Source organism: Pteronotus mesoamericanus, unplaced genomic scaffold, assembly GCF_021234165.1.
Source record: "Pteronotus mesoamericanus isolate MK-2021 breed Mesoamerican mustached bat unplaced genomic scaffold, CSHL_Meso_final scaffold_1186, whole genome shotgun sequence".
In the NCBI taxonomy this organism is placed as follows: domain Eukaryota; kingdom Metazoa; phylum Chordata; class Mammalia; order Chiroptera; family Mormoopidae; genus Pteronotus; species Pteronotus mesoamericanus.
This window is the reverse complement of record NW_026555302.1, coordinates 11,882,083-11,898,668: the sequence shown is the minus strand read 5'-3', so window position 1 is coordinate 11,898,668 and position 16,586 is coordinate 11,882,083. Positions and strand designations below refer to the sequence as shown.

Sequence of the window (16,586 nt, the reverse complement as noted above, 5' to 3'; positions counted from 1 at the left end):
GGCTGTGGACACCCTCCTCGCGCAGGGCCGGGTGGGCAGCCAGAGGGCAGCGTGGGCGCATCAGAGCCCTGGGCACAGACGCACCCGAGCCTGACCTCACGCACAGCCTCATCACAAACCCGAGGAGTGTAGATCTGGATCATGTGCAGAGATGGCTGGAGAGAGATGACGTTCACAGTGATTAAGGGACATAAGCATTGAACTAGAAACAAATAACAGAAAATGAAGGGAGATGAAATGTGCTAAAACTCTAAAATGAGCAAATTGAAAAACAAAAATCCACACAAATTATCTTTAGTCACCAAATACAGTGCCACCTTTCACCAGGCAGCCCTCTCCCACCCTCATCTGAGGGTCAAATGTGGGTTTCCACGCGTGTGAGCGAAGGCACACTTAACCGCAATATCTCATCACTTGAAACAGTTGATTCATCACTTTACCTTTTTCTCTACTTTTAAACTATTTCATCGATCTTCAGAACAGCTTTTCTAAACTATGAAACTGCCAGTTAGGGGGGTTCAGTATTGCTAGTCTTCCCGGGATAACCAAAATGAGCTGCGTTTGCTTACGTCGACAGACGTTTACCTATGCATTCGCCAAAAGCGAGCCTCCGTTCTCGTGAGAGCTAGAGCAACATAGCGCCTGGACACGTGGGCTCAGAGGCCACACTGCGGGGGTCGCCTCTGGCTCTTGGCCCCTGTGCTCCATGTTATAACGGTGTCGACCTCATTTGGGCTTTCTACTCAACAGGTATTTGTTGACTCCAAGTACGGTGTGTACCAGGTAGTTTCTAGGCACTGGGGACATAACAGTGGACAGAACAGACAAAACCGCTGCTCACTAGGAGCTTACAGAGGGAGATGGACGATAAACACACACACACACACACACAATCAGCAAACCGTATCATATGTTTGAAGGCAAAAGTGCCATAGAGAAAATGAGAACAGGGTAAGGGGGAGGACAGTCCTGGAAGAAGGGCGGGTGCAGCTTTGAACAGAGTGGTCGTGCCAGGTCTCACTGAAAAGACGGACTGGAGCAGAGACGTGAAGGAGGTGACGCGAGGGGCCATGCTCGCCGTACGTGGCGGAAGCGCAGGCTAGGCAGAGGGAGCAGCCAGCACAAAGGCTTTGAGCTGGAAGTGTGCCGGGTGGGTCCAAAAAACGAAAAGGAGATCAGTGTGCCTGGACCTCTCCCATGAACGGCACGGAGCGTAGCAGAGGGTGGGGTCCGCCGAGGGGGGCCTTGTGGACCGCTGAAGGACTTGGACTTTAACCGAGAGGCATGGTGTTGCGTGGCAGTAGAGAGTTTGAGTAGAAGACTGGCCGGGCCCCCTGTTAAGGATCCCTCTGATTTCTGTGTTGAGAACAGGCATTAGGTGTGAAAGCAGAGGCCAAAGAGGAAGCGGTTGCAAGAGTGATGTGAGAGATCACGGTGGCATGGACCAAGGTAGCAGCAATGAAAGGGGCGAAGAGATGTTGAATTTTAAATACATTTTAAGGAGTAGCATCAGTAACATTTGCTGATGGCCAGATACAGAGTGTAAGAGAAAGGGGAATCCAGGATTTGGGCTCGAGCACTTGGGAATGCGGAATTAAGAAGGGGAAGGCTGCGGGGGGCGTTCGGTGGTAGCACACGGAGCTTGAGGGCCCACTGGGACACCCGGGGGGAGATGCTGAGTTGTCAGAAACATATGCAAGTCTAGAGATGGGGAGGTGGGTCCAAGCTGGCATGGCCCTGTGGGAGTTTTCGGCACAGAGTGGAAGTCAAAGCAGGGAGGCTGGGCAGCGTCACAGAGAGCTGGGGAGCTGGAGGCAGGCTATGTGGGACCACCGCTGATTAGCTAAGTAACTTTGGGAAGTCCATCCAGCTTCTCTGAGGCTCAGGCTCCCGGTCTGTAAAATGAAAAGAATAGTGGTAACTACTTCCCAGGGTTAAAAGTAATTAGAATCACCAATATCTGTAAAGCACTTGGAACATGGCATATACGTAGTAACTGCTGACTGTTCATTTTCAGCACAACTATCCTGTAAACCTGCAGAACGTCCCCAAATACTGGCATTTGGCTCGTGTTGTCACCCATGCAGCAATGCAACCTTTCTCCCTGCGGTGTTCCTCTATTTTTGGTTGGTGGCTGTTCACTGGGACTAGGAGATCCCCTGAGTTGGTTTTGCTTCCAGAACCAACTGGCCTGGGTTTTGGACAGGGGCTCTGCCTCAGCCATTGATGTATTTTGAAAGCCTGTATGTACTTTAGAGTCTGTTACTTGTTCAGGAAAAGCCTAACCAGTTTCCTCAGCGCCGCTCTCCTTTGCTTTCCTCAGTGCTCAGCAGAGGAGCAGTCAGGCTCACAAGAAAAACACAATTGGAAATCAGGTAGGAACTGCTGAGAGAATCAGTGCATGCATGCCCCCACGAGCTTGATTGACTGTTTTTTTTTAAAATGCAAATTAATCATGCGCAAATTTTGTTGGAAATGCAGCTTTCAGTTTTGTTTTGATTTGGCTTTTAAAGTTTTTAGAGCAAATTGTATTTTTTTTTTTTTTGCTCTATTATGCAGTTAACCCTATTGATTTATTTTAAATAACTTCCCTGCTGTTTGCTCTGCTTTTCAAATCTGACTCCTTGGCATCCTATTTTGCTTGCTTACATTGCCAGTAAATTTGATTTAACATCAAATCTGTGAGTCAGTGTGAGGTTGAAATATGGTAAGTTGCATGAGCTTTCTGATGCCGCTGACTAGTTCACACGTTTGCACAGCTTGGTAACAGTGAAGGGACAGCTCACAGGGGAGGCAGCTCTTGCATTCGTGGCTGCCACACCAAATTCCTGTTGGGTAATAAAGATGTTAATTCCTCGGAAGAGCTGATCTTTTGAGCGTTTGTGTATTGGGCTGACCCGCTGTCTCTGACTAATAGCGCTCTACAGAGATTGCATTAACTCTGACAGTCTGCTGTTTGGTTTATGTTTTATGTGATAATGAATATTTGCATTGTTATTTCTTTTCAAGTCAAAACAATGATGACTTTCTAGTTCTTTTTTAATTCAGAGGTACAGTTATTGAACAAATTGAAACCTCTGCTCTAGATTTTTTTCCATTGTTTTGAAAGGAGAAGAGGTAATAACAGACTTTATTTTAAAAACTTTTTTTTTCTGAACTAAAACATATAATTCTTTGCTATTTCAGGGAACCAATCTTCCGCCTTCAAGGCAAATTGTACGAGCTAAGTTCTGTAAGCTTTACTGTTGCTTTTTCATTTAGCTTCCCACGGCACAGTTCGTCTTTAACTGATTAACTCAACTAGCGCTTGCTACTAATTTTTTTAAACTTAGGTTGTCTTGTCCGTAACACCCTATCATTGAAATAAAAATCCTCCTAAGAGGGTTCATCCCTTCACTGCTAATAACTTGCTGTGATTGAAAGGTATGAACTAGTAAACTCTAAAATGCTGTAGTAATAAACCCTTAACATTGTGGGTGCTTTGATATTTCTCTAATTTTAATGGGCCTTAAAATAATTAAAATCATTAATGATCTCCACCTCTGTCCTTTTATGCTCTGTTGTTATATGGTGTAAGCCCTTGTATGATACTATTTCTAATAAATGTTGATGACGCTTCCAAAAGGTGGGTGAATATTGAACATCTGATTTGTTGTATTTGTTGATAAGCCTTCCCAATTCCAATTATGTGTATTTACTTTTAAAGTAATAAAACAAAAACAAAATTACATTTATTGCAATTTTACATGGCTTTACAGTTGAATCTTGTAAAACCAGATGCCCTATCTTCATTTCATGCAAGTATAAAGAAAGGTACTGTCAAATTTCTACCATAGTCATTTTTTTTTTTTTGTGAAAAATGATTACACCATCATTTCTACCATGGATGAAGCAGTCTTAAAGTCTTCCTTCCAACTGTGCATGAGTTGAGAATGAGATTGGAGTGCTGGCTAGTTATTTGCCCCTTGTTGTTTGGGATAAAACAGGCTTTGGAGGTAGACACCCTTTAGCTTAACTCCTGATCTGTCGCTGAGCAGCCGCATGGCCTTGGGCAGATTGAGCCTGAATTGGCTCCGCTGTGTGATGGGATGCGTAGGAAGTCTCCCTGCACGGTGACTGTGAGGGCCTGGAGTGATGCACACGGTGAGGTTTGCAGCTGGGCCCTGAGCACATCTGGATGTGCCTGGCAAACAGACACCTCACTCCCACCAGGGAGGTTCTGCTTCTGAAACTTTCAGGAGAAAACACAGAGTGTAAGAAAAGAATAAAAGTTGTGAAATGCGAACAGTGAAACCCTTTGGAAAATCAGAAGCTCTGGCAAATTACTCAGAAGATTGCAGTGTCCAAATTGAGGCTGGGCGTGTTGATGAGCAGCGGTTCCCAACCTTTCTCCCGACAGGGAGGGGCGGGGCGTGGGGGGGGCGGGGCGTGGAGGGACGGGAGGCGGAGCCCGGGTGGAAATGGGAACCGAGCTTCAGGGGCTGACGCGTGCTCGCCTCCTGCTGTGCGGCTCAGTCCTGACAGGCCACGCACCAGTGCCCTCTGCCGCCCCCGTGCCGGGGGACCCTTTATGTAAAGGATTTGCCTATGAAACTTTCCTCATGGTCAGAAGCATCTCTAGCTCATGGAAGTGTATCCTTATTGGAAAAGCAATAATACAACGGCATAAATGCATACTTTATATCAGATCTGAAAGGAAACTCCGAACCAGTTTTCAATTATATTACTTCCAAATGCTCAAATCATGCTAATGTGTTTTTGTGACTTGACTTTTGCTGAGTACTTCAAAGCCCACACATATGAAAGTTTTATAAGTCCAAAGATAATAGAATTGGGTGAGTGTTATAATAGGATACAGATACTTTATCCTAACCCCTTGGGTCTAGTTGTGCCTTGAAGGTCAGAATTTTTTTGAATTTTAGAAAAACAATACATTGCATATATCAGAAAATACTCGATATTTCTGTGGGATCCAAGGCAGCACCCCATAATTAAACATATTTTTTTTTTTCTGTAGTGAAACAAATGAGTAGTTACACCAGATAGAGTCAATGAAAGATATAAATACTTTCTTGGCAAGTCAGATTTCACTGCCAAATTTATTTTACAAAAACCTTTTTAATCTACAAGTGATGGATTATAAACCCAGACACCTTATTTTTCTGGAGTCAAATACCACAATTAAGTGCAATACAGTATAGTTTAAGGAACCCTTTATTGTTTTTTCCTCCTCAGCGGAAGTGAACCGTAATGACTTGAAACCACTTCCTTTATGAATCTGACTTTCTGATGTTGATTTGGGTTTGTTTGAAAGCAGCTCTGCCAGTCAAGAGGCTCAGGGCCGGGGAGCCATGGAGCCCAGCCTGCCGGCTGACGCTGGCTTTCATGGTTGGTGGCCCGAAGATCCTGCAGGATCCTAGCAAGTGGTCCATCCATTCTAATATCCTTTTAAGGCTCCTGGTTGTAAGAGATTGCCCTGCAGGGTCTGTCCTGAAATATGTTAGGAGGATTTAAAGAAAGCAAAACTCTTTGAACTCTAAATCCTGCTCGCTTTTATCTGCCTAGAAATTTCCTTAGAAGTTTTACAAGTTGATGTGGGCAAATGTACAAAAATATGTGAGCACACCATTAGCGTCAGGTTGGACCGATCAAAAATTTAAATTTAAGCTTAAACTTCACTCATCCCTTCACTCATCAAACATGTATTCAACACCGATGGGGGCCAGAACCTGTAGAAGGGGCTTGGAGCAGGGATGAGCAAACTGCAGCCCTGCCCTCAGGGAGCTCGCAGCCCCGCGCGGACACTGTGAGGAAGCGGGCTGATGGCTGCCTCCGTCTTCCAGGCTGGCTCCTTCTGGCCCTGCCGTTCACGCTGCAGCGCAACTTCTGCGAGACGCTGGCCCTGACCGTTGGACCCGAAGTCACCCCCCTGCCCCAATGTCTTGCTATTACTGTTTTTCATCTTACTAACCTCCCTAAACGCCATGAAAGATATTTGTATGATGTTGAAAGAAGTGGAACATTGTCATAAGGTTTTAGACACAGTTGTATGAACATTTTAGAAAGCTCATCCTGCCTCTAGTGTAGAGAAATATCGGAAGGCAGGACAAGGCTAGAAAAAGAAGACTAGTCAGGAGGTGATGGGGAGCTGTGCCAGGCTCGTTCCGCTGGATTTGAGGAGAAGCTGATGAGTTTGCGAGATTTAAGGAGGAAGAGTCCAAAGGATTTGCCACGAGCTGCGTTTTGGGGAGATGTCTGTGGAACGTCCCACTGTCTGATGTAGGCACCGGTGAGGTGGTGGTGCTCTTTTTGGAAACAGGAACATCATGAAAAATCCAGGTTCGGCCTCAGGAGCGTATTTGTTGAATATGATTCACTGTGGGAGATTGAAGTAAAAATGTCCAGTGGGAACTTGTACAAAAGTGTCTAGAGTTCCAAAGAGACAGAACCGATTCCAAAGGGGGAAGGGAGCCAGTGAAGGATTTCCAATAGAGAAGGGATGTCATCTGACTTGTATGTTAGAAAGATCTGTGCATCAGACGTATGGAATGGTCTGGAGGAGTAAAACTAGAGATATGGATATTGGTGACGGGGTTTTTGAAGTAATTCAGGTAGGAAAATACAAATGTCTATAGCAGGAGGTATGCAGGAGGAGGAACCGATACAACATCCACTCAGTAGGTGGAAAGAATTGCAAAAGCTTTGGGAGTGTTAAATCATCCTCTCAGTCCGTGGCTACAGGATCCACTGTTGGGAGTACAGGTGAGAAAGGAGCAGATTCCAGGGACAATGGGAGAAAAAGGTAGTCACTTCAGCTTTCAGTTCTATTTTTTGTGCCCATTGATGACATCAGTAGAGTTTGAAGTTCAAGACTTGTCTAGGCTGGAGATGGGCATTTCACAGTTGTCACTGTACACACGGTGGCTGAAGCCGTGGGAGTAGATGAAGTCACTGCCAGAGGATGAACATATAGAAAGAAGTCTGGAATTTAAAGGATGATGGAGAAAGAAGACTTTGGAAGATAAGAAACTGAAATGAGTCTAGGAAGTGATGAGAGAGGTGGGAGAATACTAGAATGAATGCCAAGGGAAGAGAGAGAACATTTCACAGAGGAAACGGTCCAGTAGTATTAGTTTCCAGAAGCTAAAGAAACATGGGGGAAGTGCTCCAGTAGATCAGCTGGTAGAAGGTCCCGTGCAGTGTTGGGGACTGAGTTAGCATCAGTCCTCTTGGTCTTGCAAATCGTTCTACCCTATAGCTGGAAGGCAGCATGAAGTGGAGGAAGCAGACCAAGAAATTGATATCCTGAGTTGGTTATCAATTGAAACTGATACCAGTTTTCAGCGAGGCAGCATGTAAGGCCAAGAGAACAGATGAGTTAAAGTTTTGAAGAGAGACAGGTTGAAATAACATATTGTGTAATCTAATATGCATGGCTTTGATTGATATATTAGTAAGGACAGGTTAGCCAAGTAACAAACAAGTCCCGAATTTTAGTTGCTTACTATAACATCAGTTTAACTCAACCTGCCCTAACAATCCGTGAAGGCCATTGAGCGGAGGCAGCCCTGCTTCACGTGGTCATTCGGGGGCTTTGGAGTTCTCTCCGTTCTTCCAGCAGGTGGGAAAGAGAAAGAAGCGTGAGGGAGGGAGGTTGTCAAAGACCAGCCCAGCAAGCACATGTCACTTTCACTTCGATCCCATGGATATTCACTCAGTTGTTAGGCCCCGCCTAAGTGAAGGGAAACAGGACTACAATCTGAGCTTGTGCCCAGGGACAGGAAAATACAAAAGATGGCGTTGATGGAAAATGGAAGGAAGTGGGCAAGTCAGGGCACTGGGGGTTTTCCTGAAATTAGAGAAGTATGTGCTGGGGCTAAGGCAAAGAGGGGCCAGGCTGTCGTGGCTTCAGAAGCAAGAGTGTGATCTCTAAAGAGTGTGACCCTGGAGCATCAGAGGCGCTCCTGGAACAAGAGGGAACAGACAGCGCAGGAGGGGAAACAAGTTGTAGCTACAGACATTTGTGGAACATTGTTGGTCTCCAGAGAAATGGGGGTGAAATTTCTGGACTTGAATGTGTCAAGGGCCAGGCTGTGCCAAGGCCAGGAGGACCGATGTGGCATTTCCCTGGTGGATACTCTGCGTCATTAGCTGTGAGACCCAGGAGAGGGAGGCACGGCTGAGGTGCTGCTGGGCCCAGACCTCACTCGTCTGCACCCGCACAACCAGGGAGGCGTCTCTCTTAGTCCAGGAGCAGAGCAGGTCTCCTGGGCGCCAGCGCGCCTCCCGGTCCCAGGTTCGTTGTCTGCTCTGCGTCCCGCCAGTGTGCCATCCACCGCCCTCACTGCAGGTTGGAGAGTGGGACTTGGCTCTCCCAAGCCTGTGGTCCTCAGACAGCCTTCTTGAATTGTAGGCTTCAAGCAGAAAAGATCTTTTTGTTTTTTTAAATCAAGATAGGGTTTCTTTCCTCCCTCCTTCCTGAAAGCTAGTGTTAGTAGACACTAGTCTCTTTTTCTTAGAGTGCCTACAAGTTTCAAAAGTCATCAGTGCGTGCCCTGGCCAGGTGGCTCGGTTGGCTGGCGCATCGTCCTGTACCCGAAGGGTTGCAGGTGCAGGCCCCCATCCAGGCGCATACGGGCAGCAGCCAGTCCGTGTTTCTCCCTCACATTGATGCTTCTCTCTCTTCCTTCCTCTCAGCCTTCCTCTATCTTTAAAAACAATGAAAAAATGTCCTTGGGTGAGGATAAAAGAAAAATGCTTGCTCTTATGATTGTTGCTGTTATATGTATGTATGATTCTGTTAGTCGTTAAGAAAGATAATAAAATAATTGCTTTTATTTCCGAAATGAGCGGTTTTCCCCCTTGGAATTAGGAAGACTGCTATGAAGCAGTAGCAGAATCTGCCCATCCCGTTCGTGGGTAAATTTGAGGACAGCTCTCTGAACACAGAGTAGGAAAAATGCCCCCACCCCACTATTCTAATAAGCAGCTTAACATATTTTAAAATAGATGCTATAAATCTTTAGAGCTAGTCAGCTGTTCTTTACCAAGTCCTTTTAATTGAAAGTGCTTTAAAAACTTGTAGGACACACTGAATACATTTTTGCTCCACATCTCTCCTGGTCTTTGAGGTAACTAGTTTTACTAAAAACCTGCTCATGGCAAGTCACCTCATTTAAATCCATTTGCTGTTATTTTTATTTTTTGCTTCTTCATCTAAAGCTGCCGGGTCCTGCATAGACTGGACTTGGTTGGCTTTGTATAAATTCACTGGATTATTTTAGTTAGTTGGGGCTGCTGGAAGAGAAGACCACAGACGGGGTGCCTGAAAAACAGGCATTGATTTCCCACGGTTCTGCAGGCTGCAGGCCTGAGACGAGGGGGCCCGCACGGTGCACTTATTAGTGGGGGCCCTTTTCTTAAATATGTCCTCATATGACCTTCGTTGGTGTGGAGAGACAGACAGACAGACGAAGAGAGGGAACATGTCTCCTCCTCTTTTTATAACCCCATCCTGGGGACTCCACTCTAGTGACCTCATCTAGCCTTCATTGCCTCCCAGAGGCCCCGCCTCCTACTGCCATCTCATTGGGAGTTCGGGGTTCAACATATAGATTTGGGGGAAACCATTTGGCCCATTGCACTAACAATGAAAAGCTGTAGTAGCTGGTTGAATGTGTTCCCTTTTTACCCCTTACTTCTATGAAAACATCTCCAGAGGGGCCAATCAGTAGGTTCTAAAACACAGCAATCTTTGTTTTAATAAATTAAGCAGAGAATGGGGTCCGCGAAAGCTACGCCTTAGTGAAATGTATGGCTTGCTAATTTGTTCCGCGTCTTCTAAATTTAAACTTCTGTTTGGAATAGCATGCCTCTTACCATTTTTATTTTTTCAGAAGATACATAGATGTGTCTCCTGTATTTTTGCATCTTAGTCGAGAATTCAGGGCTTAAAATCAACGAGGGGAAAGGTCCTATCTAGCCGCAGTTGCCCTGGCGAGCGGCGTGCAGCGCCGCAGGGGAGCCGGGCCTTGCTTCCCCAGGGGAGGGAGGGAGGGCACCGCTCTGCCTTGCGGTGCCCCCTCTCGCCCCTCCCCTGCTGCCCCTCTTTTCCTCCCTCAGCCCCTTTTGTCTTCACCTGTCTCTCTCTTTGACAAAGTGCGATGTGTTTGATTCCAAGTAGGTTTCCCTGGAATTTTTATACCACCAAACATTTTTTATCTTCTTCTACTCTTATTCTATGAACCACTGTCATGTTAGATGTGCACATTTCCCTGACTTAACCAATAAACGACGTCTTCGTGTCTTTCTGCCCAGGACTGTTTTCCACATTGGCGGACGGTGGATCGTATCCTTCTGTGGGCCCTGGATGAGTAGCTCTCACTGTTTCCACCGCTTCCCTCTGCAGCCCGCACCTCAGAGCGGAGGAGGCTTTTGCTGCGCCCCCACGCAGCCGCCTCGGTGGCGAGGGGTCCGGCAGTGGCTGCTGCTCCAGCCGGCAGGACGGTGCTGTTGCAAGCGCAAGCACGCGCACACACACTCCACCCCTTCCGCCCGATTGCAGGCCCCGGCAAGGCTAGCGGTCTCTCACTCAGTCTCCTGCGGCTTCTTCATCCCGCCCTTGCCAACGTGCTCACCGTCCCAGCCTTCAGCGGTTGGCCAGGGCAGGGCTGTTACCTTAAAAACGCTGCAGTCACCCTTCACGTTTTCTTTAGTTTTTGCTTCAGTCCTTCCCTTATGTGCACAAGACAGCTTACTTAGCACAAAGTTTTAATTCAACACCTGATTTTGATGCTCTGATTTTCATTTGTTTGAAATAGTTAATGGCGCAGTAAATGCAGGGGTGGGCAAAAGTAGGGTTACAGTTGTGCGTACGTGAAACACAGTATTCTTGTATTATTATTTATTATATATTTTTCCGTATGAACAACTGTGAAGCTATGTTTGCCCAGCACTGTATACCTTTGACTCCCGACCAATCCCGCTCAGCTCTGTTGGTATAGCTGCTGTTACCATTTCAGGGTATATGAGACATCTATTTTTATAAAGAATAGCTTAATTTCAATGGCAAAAAATACACTAAACCTTTAATTAAATAAGGGGAAAAATAATTCAGTGACAAAAGAATCACCCCATAATGACCAAAGAGGACTTACATTAGAAGAATGGTTAGTAAGTCTATCAATGTAATACATCATATAATTTGTTCATAAAATAAGACCATGAGCACCTCGATGGAATTCAGTACTGGGGACTCACATATATTAATAGTTGGGTCTATAACTGATTCGGCGGTTCAGGAAAACCCAGAACTGACACAAACTCCTTAGGAGGTGGTTAAATTAACTATGGCACATGTATGCTGTAGATATACTATAATGCAATGTTCCCGTAAAAGAAGTTTTGTCATCTTCAGTCTGTGCACCTTTGTGGACTGATCTCCAAGACATATCATTCAATGGATAGAGTTTATACAATTTCAAATATATATTTACTGAGCACCTACTGCCCACCAGGTACTGGATGTTATAGATACATCAGTGAACAAGAGACATAATTCTTTGCCTTTGTGGAGCTTACAACTATTGTGTAAAATATGTATACTTTGCGACCACTTATCTTTTTCAAAATCACAAACCACGTGTCTGTGTGTGTGCAGGCACATGTGTACCTGTGTTTGGGTGTCCATGTGCAAGTATATTCATAAAGCTCATGTAGATCGTGTTCGTTAGACAGTGGGGGGCGCTGGTGGTCAGCCTCGTGGGCTCACTGATCTATCTTGAGTTTCATTGTCAAGGGACCTAAATGTCAGAGCATTAATCCTGGCATGAGTGAAAATTGCTGGGCCATTTTATTATCACCTTTAAAAATTAGGTTTTGTAATGGGATACTCCCATTTGAGAACAATCTTATTTTTCCCCCTCACAAAAGTGTCTACTACTAACCTGAGGTCACCCATTTCCCAGATAGGAGGTGCACATGCCAGTTCAAGGTTCTGTTTGTCGTAAGTCCCTCACCCCTCCCTGAAGTCACCCCTTTTCTTCTCTCCCCAGACATTTCAGTAGCAGCAGGTCTCTCAGAGCTTCTGTGGCATCTTATTCACTCATTCTCGAGAGTAGTTTGTTTGGTGCAAGAAGGTCATTAATTTTTTTTTTTAATATTGAAGTTCCATCTTGACATGAAGCCAGTAAAATAGGTGCAATGGCACATGTTGGTCTCTTGTGTCTACTTATGTACAGACCAGACCAATTTTGAACAACAACATGGCCTGTCTCTTGTTTTGTCTTTTTTTTTTTTTTAGAGCAAGGGGTATTTCAGTTTACTGTCTCATAACGATGCTAATAGCCAGCATTTATCGAGTGCTCTTAGCATAAAGAAATTGTACATGGGTTGTCTCATTGAATACTTCCAAGAGCTTTATGGAAGTCAAGTGGTCATTGTCCCCAGCTGATGGGTAAGGAACACAGGCTCAGAGGTGACTTTCTTAAGGTTACTCAGTAGTAAGTAATAGCGTTATGTCTTTACTTCAACTTTTTCCTATAAAAATTGTTAAATGTACTGATAAGCCAGGAACATAGTTCTGTGAATGCCTACCTGCTACCCTGAGATTTAACAGAGGTTAATTTTGGGCCATTTCTGGTGTATCTCGAAAAGCAGAGGAGTGTGTACACATTCTGTTTACGCATGAATGAAAATACGCACATGTGTACACATTCTATTTGACAGTAAGTTGCAGGTATCTTGCCACTTCATCCCTAAATACTTCAGTTGTATTTCCTAAGAGAAAGGTCATTTCCACACCATTGTCTTAATGTCCACATCACCATTTTCTCAACTTACGTAGATTAACACTGGTTTTTAATAATGTCTATTGCCCTTGTGATTTAATTGAAGTAGTTCTAGTAACTTGAAACAGTTAATGCTAGTCTCAGATTTATATAAAAAGACCAATTTGGTTTATTTGGAAAGACCAGTATGGAAAGACCAATATGGTTTATTTGCCTAGCAGTATATATTTCCTAATTATTGAGATACAGAAAATAAAACTTATCAGAGATGATCTCTTGAACAAACTATACACACGTAGAACCTTGGGTAAGCCAAGGACTAAAATTTCTTACCCCAAGGGTTATGATGAAATCTCCCTGACTCAGCAACTACCCCTTTCCCTCTCCAGGAAATGAGCATCCCAGTTTCGAAACTGAACCTCTGTTCCTTGACGCTTTGCCATGTGCTCTTGCCTCACCAAACAGTTGGCCGAAGGGTTTGTCCAGATTCCTGGTGAGGTTATTTACACGCTGAGCCTGTGATGGATCGCCCCTGTGGGTAGATTATTCTGTGTGCTGCCATTTATATTGTCTGGATGGAGCATTACTTGGCAGTGGTGCACATAGATACAGATGAGCTTGGGAAATACAAATATGAACGTGAAACTCAGTCATCATCATCATTTCATTTCTAATGCCTTTGTTTATTCTTTGTTTGCAATGTAATATGAATTTTTTATCTGTGGAGTCCTACCACCTCCAGCCCCTATTCTAAGTTTTAATTTGAGTCTTTCTTGACTGTTTATAAAAGCTTTTTTATGAGAAAGCACTATCATAACTAAAACATTAGTTTACAAGCAAGTCATTTTATTGTTTCCTGCCCCGGTCCACTAAACATGGTCTTCTTAATTAAGGTAAGACATTTTTAGCATCCATTTGTGTTCTCAGCTTTTTTCTCCTCAACAATCTTTTCCTTCCCCAGCAACCCTGGTCTTCCTGTTGACCTGCTGCGGAGTGGGGGAGGGGAAAAGGAAAAGGGGGATTTGTTTTTGAGAACTCAACTATCTATAAATGACTTCCTCTTGTTCGGTACATCCCGGGGCAGGGTTTCATTTTCAAGTGCCTGGTTGCAGGACCCGTGTCCTGGAGGAAGGAACCATGTCATCCTTCACGCATCCTGTGCTCCGAGCTCGACCGCTGCCGCGAGCATTATCTCCTATCGCTCCCGCATTTTCTGGGCTCCTCTTCCTGAGCTTCATAATTCATGTCACCCATTTCCGGCGCATATGGAGTCAGGTTTTAGAAATATGAGACAATTTAAAAATTACAGATGCACAACCTTGCTATGTGAGCCAACATCTGCAACTAGTTTACGAGATTAAGCAAAATAGCTGCTCTGGATGACTGATATTTACCAGGGCCTCTCCATTTCTCCTCAGAAATCAGAATGCCCGTCACTCAGATGTCCTCCACCGGTCAGTGGCGAGCGGGCTTTCATCTGTCACAAGCCCCACCTTAGGAGGCTTCCTCACGGAGCATCCCGGGCAACAGCCCAGTTGCCATTAGCCACCACGGAGGAGGTCAGCGAGAACAGGGGCCATTAAAATCCACCAGCAATTAAAGTCCTTCCCTTAACCAGAATCCAACGCTCTCTCTCCTAAAACTTTATGCTGAGATTCCAAACAAGGGAAACATCTTGTAGGGTTTTCTTTTGTTTAATTTTAGTGTAGACACAATAAAAATCAGAACACTTCACTTCCTTGCTCCCGTACAGCCCCTCAAAAGTACTCCTTTACCTTGAGGACAAAGGCCACATGGTGCCATCTCTTATCTGTCCCCAGCCTGCTTCTTGCTCCTCTGGTCCCCTGACACTCCTGAAGGCTGAGGGCCAGCAACAGTGACCTCCAGGCAGGGTCTCTGTGGTCCAGGCTGTGTCCCTTCTGGAGCTTTTTATGTGCTCTTTCCTGTGCCTGCAACATCTTTTGTATTTTTGCCCGAACAACAAACATCTTTCTCATTTTCTTTGGGTTGAAAGCACTCCCCGAGGAGTGCTTTCCCCGCCCGCGGCGGCGTTTCCTTCCAGCCCTGGCTGTACGTTCCCATAAGAGCACGGCCCTCCCTCACCCAGCGTCTGTGGACTTCCTGGTTGACTGTTCTTCTCTGTCCCTTGCCTGTGAGCTCTGGGAGATCAGGGACCTTTGTCGCCAAGTTTACTGCCGTACATTTTGGGCCCGACTTAGGATCTGCTCGTGATGGGTGTCCCCAAGACCACTGTTGCACAGAAGAACGAGTTGCGTATTTGAACATCTGGACGCAGACGGCCAGCCCCTGGGCTGTGAAACAATGGCTCACGAGCTGTGATGCCAACATTCAGAGGGGAACATCCACAACATCTTGAAGGCTGCTTATTAACTTTGTTACGTTTGTCCTCTAGAGGGGAAAAAAATGGGTCTGAAATACATAATTGTTACTCAGAGTGGTCATTTCAGACTTGCCTGTGGTGACCACTCAAGTATCCCACCCAAAACACGTCACCAGAAAAGGGATTACATGTAGCTCTGGAATGGAATTCGGCATGTATTAAATTCCAGTCTTGTCATGAAACGGAATCCCATTTAGGGCTCAGCGCCCAGTTAGGAGTCGCACTTAGACTCCAGCAGGCGTTGGTGTCATTCAGATAGGACAGCTCTTCATTTATCGTCCTTGACCTTTGCTCACGTGTCTTCCAGACGTTGTGATTGTGCAGAACGCCTGCCATATGTGTACCAAAAGCCCCTGGTTCGGTGTTGCCCCTGGTTTGGAGCCATTGTACCGATAATGTATTGACTCGCCTGTGACCTAGGGAAAGTTTAAGTATTCCAAAGGAGCAGAAAGCACCGTGAGCCCCTTCTCGGTCACAATGTCCACCATTTATTAAACATTTACCAAATGCCAGGCATTCTACTGAGAACTTGAGGTCTATTCATTGCACTTAACCCTCATAACATCTATTTGAGTTGGGATTATCAGCTCCAATTCTCAAGATGAAAAATAAAAACAAAAAACGAGGCTCGGTTAGAGCATTACTTGCCCAAATTCACACAGTGAGTAAATGGCAGAATCATTCAAAGCAGGACGATGTTAAGAGCTGAATTCAGACAGTGACAAAATAAACGGGCGAAGGAGGAAGAGATCCGCACGGGCTACTGGGACTTCTTGTTATTCATTACATCGCAGATTGACTCTCTTCTTTCATAGAGTGTTGTGTTACTGAGAAACTGCTACATGGATTGATATTTGTACCTATCACTCCCTGGCATATCTGGTTTTTAAATAATGTATCATAATCACAGCCACCACTTTTTGAAGGGCTGTTTTGTAAAAGTGAGCGTGTTAGGGCCTTTGTTCTTCAAAATACTTTAACCTGAGTGATTGCGTGAGAACACATCTCGTTGTGTCCCTTGATGGGCCCGAATTTCCAGAAACTTCTTTAAAACGGGTTCTCTGTTTGATGCATGTTTTCTTCACTGGCCAGTTCTTTGTTTTGTTTCATTGTGTATTTGCAGCCAGGAGATGCTGTGAAGGTATTGACCCGTCATTTGAAATCAGAGTTGTGTGGGAGACCTTCCACTCTGTCCCCCGCCCGTTCCAACCTGGCTGCTTCCCTCTCCATCGAGCCACAGAGGCAGCGCCTGGCCGGGCCCTGCAGCCAGCACATATTGGGGGGGCCACGTGGCCCTTCAAAGAGTGGATGCTCTCCCAACGGTCGTCATTGGCCGCTCCCCCACATGCCTGCCTATCATCAGAGACGCTGGGGCTTCTCTTTCAGACTCCCCCACC

General features: G+C 45.4%; 1 protein-coding gene across 3 annotated transcripts in view; it reads left to right on the top strand.

Moving 5' to 3' along the window:
- The window catches only part of DNM3 (dynamin 3), a 382,651-nt gene that overhangs the window by 143,771 nt on the left and 222,294 nt on the right, over window positions 1-16,586 (top strand). For 2 of the 3 annotated variants that reach the window (XM_054587765.1, XM_054587763.1), the window contains exons 13-14: window positions 2,324-2,375; window positions 3,187-3,216. In XM_054587765.1, coding sequence (XP_054443740.1) covers window positions 2,324-2,375; window positions 3,187-3,216 — 82 coding nt within the window. The remainder of the gene's footprint in view (window positions 1-2,323; window positions 2,376-3,186; window positions 3,217-16,586) is intronic. The other variant, XM_054587764.1, reaches the window with a different exon arrangement.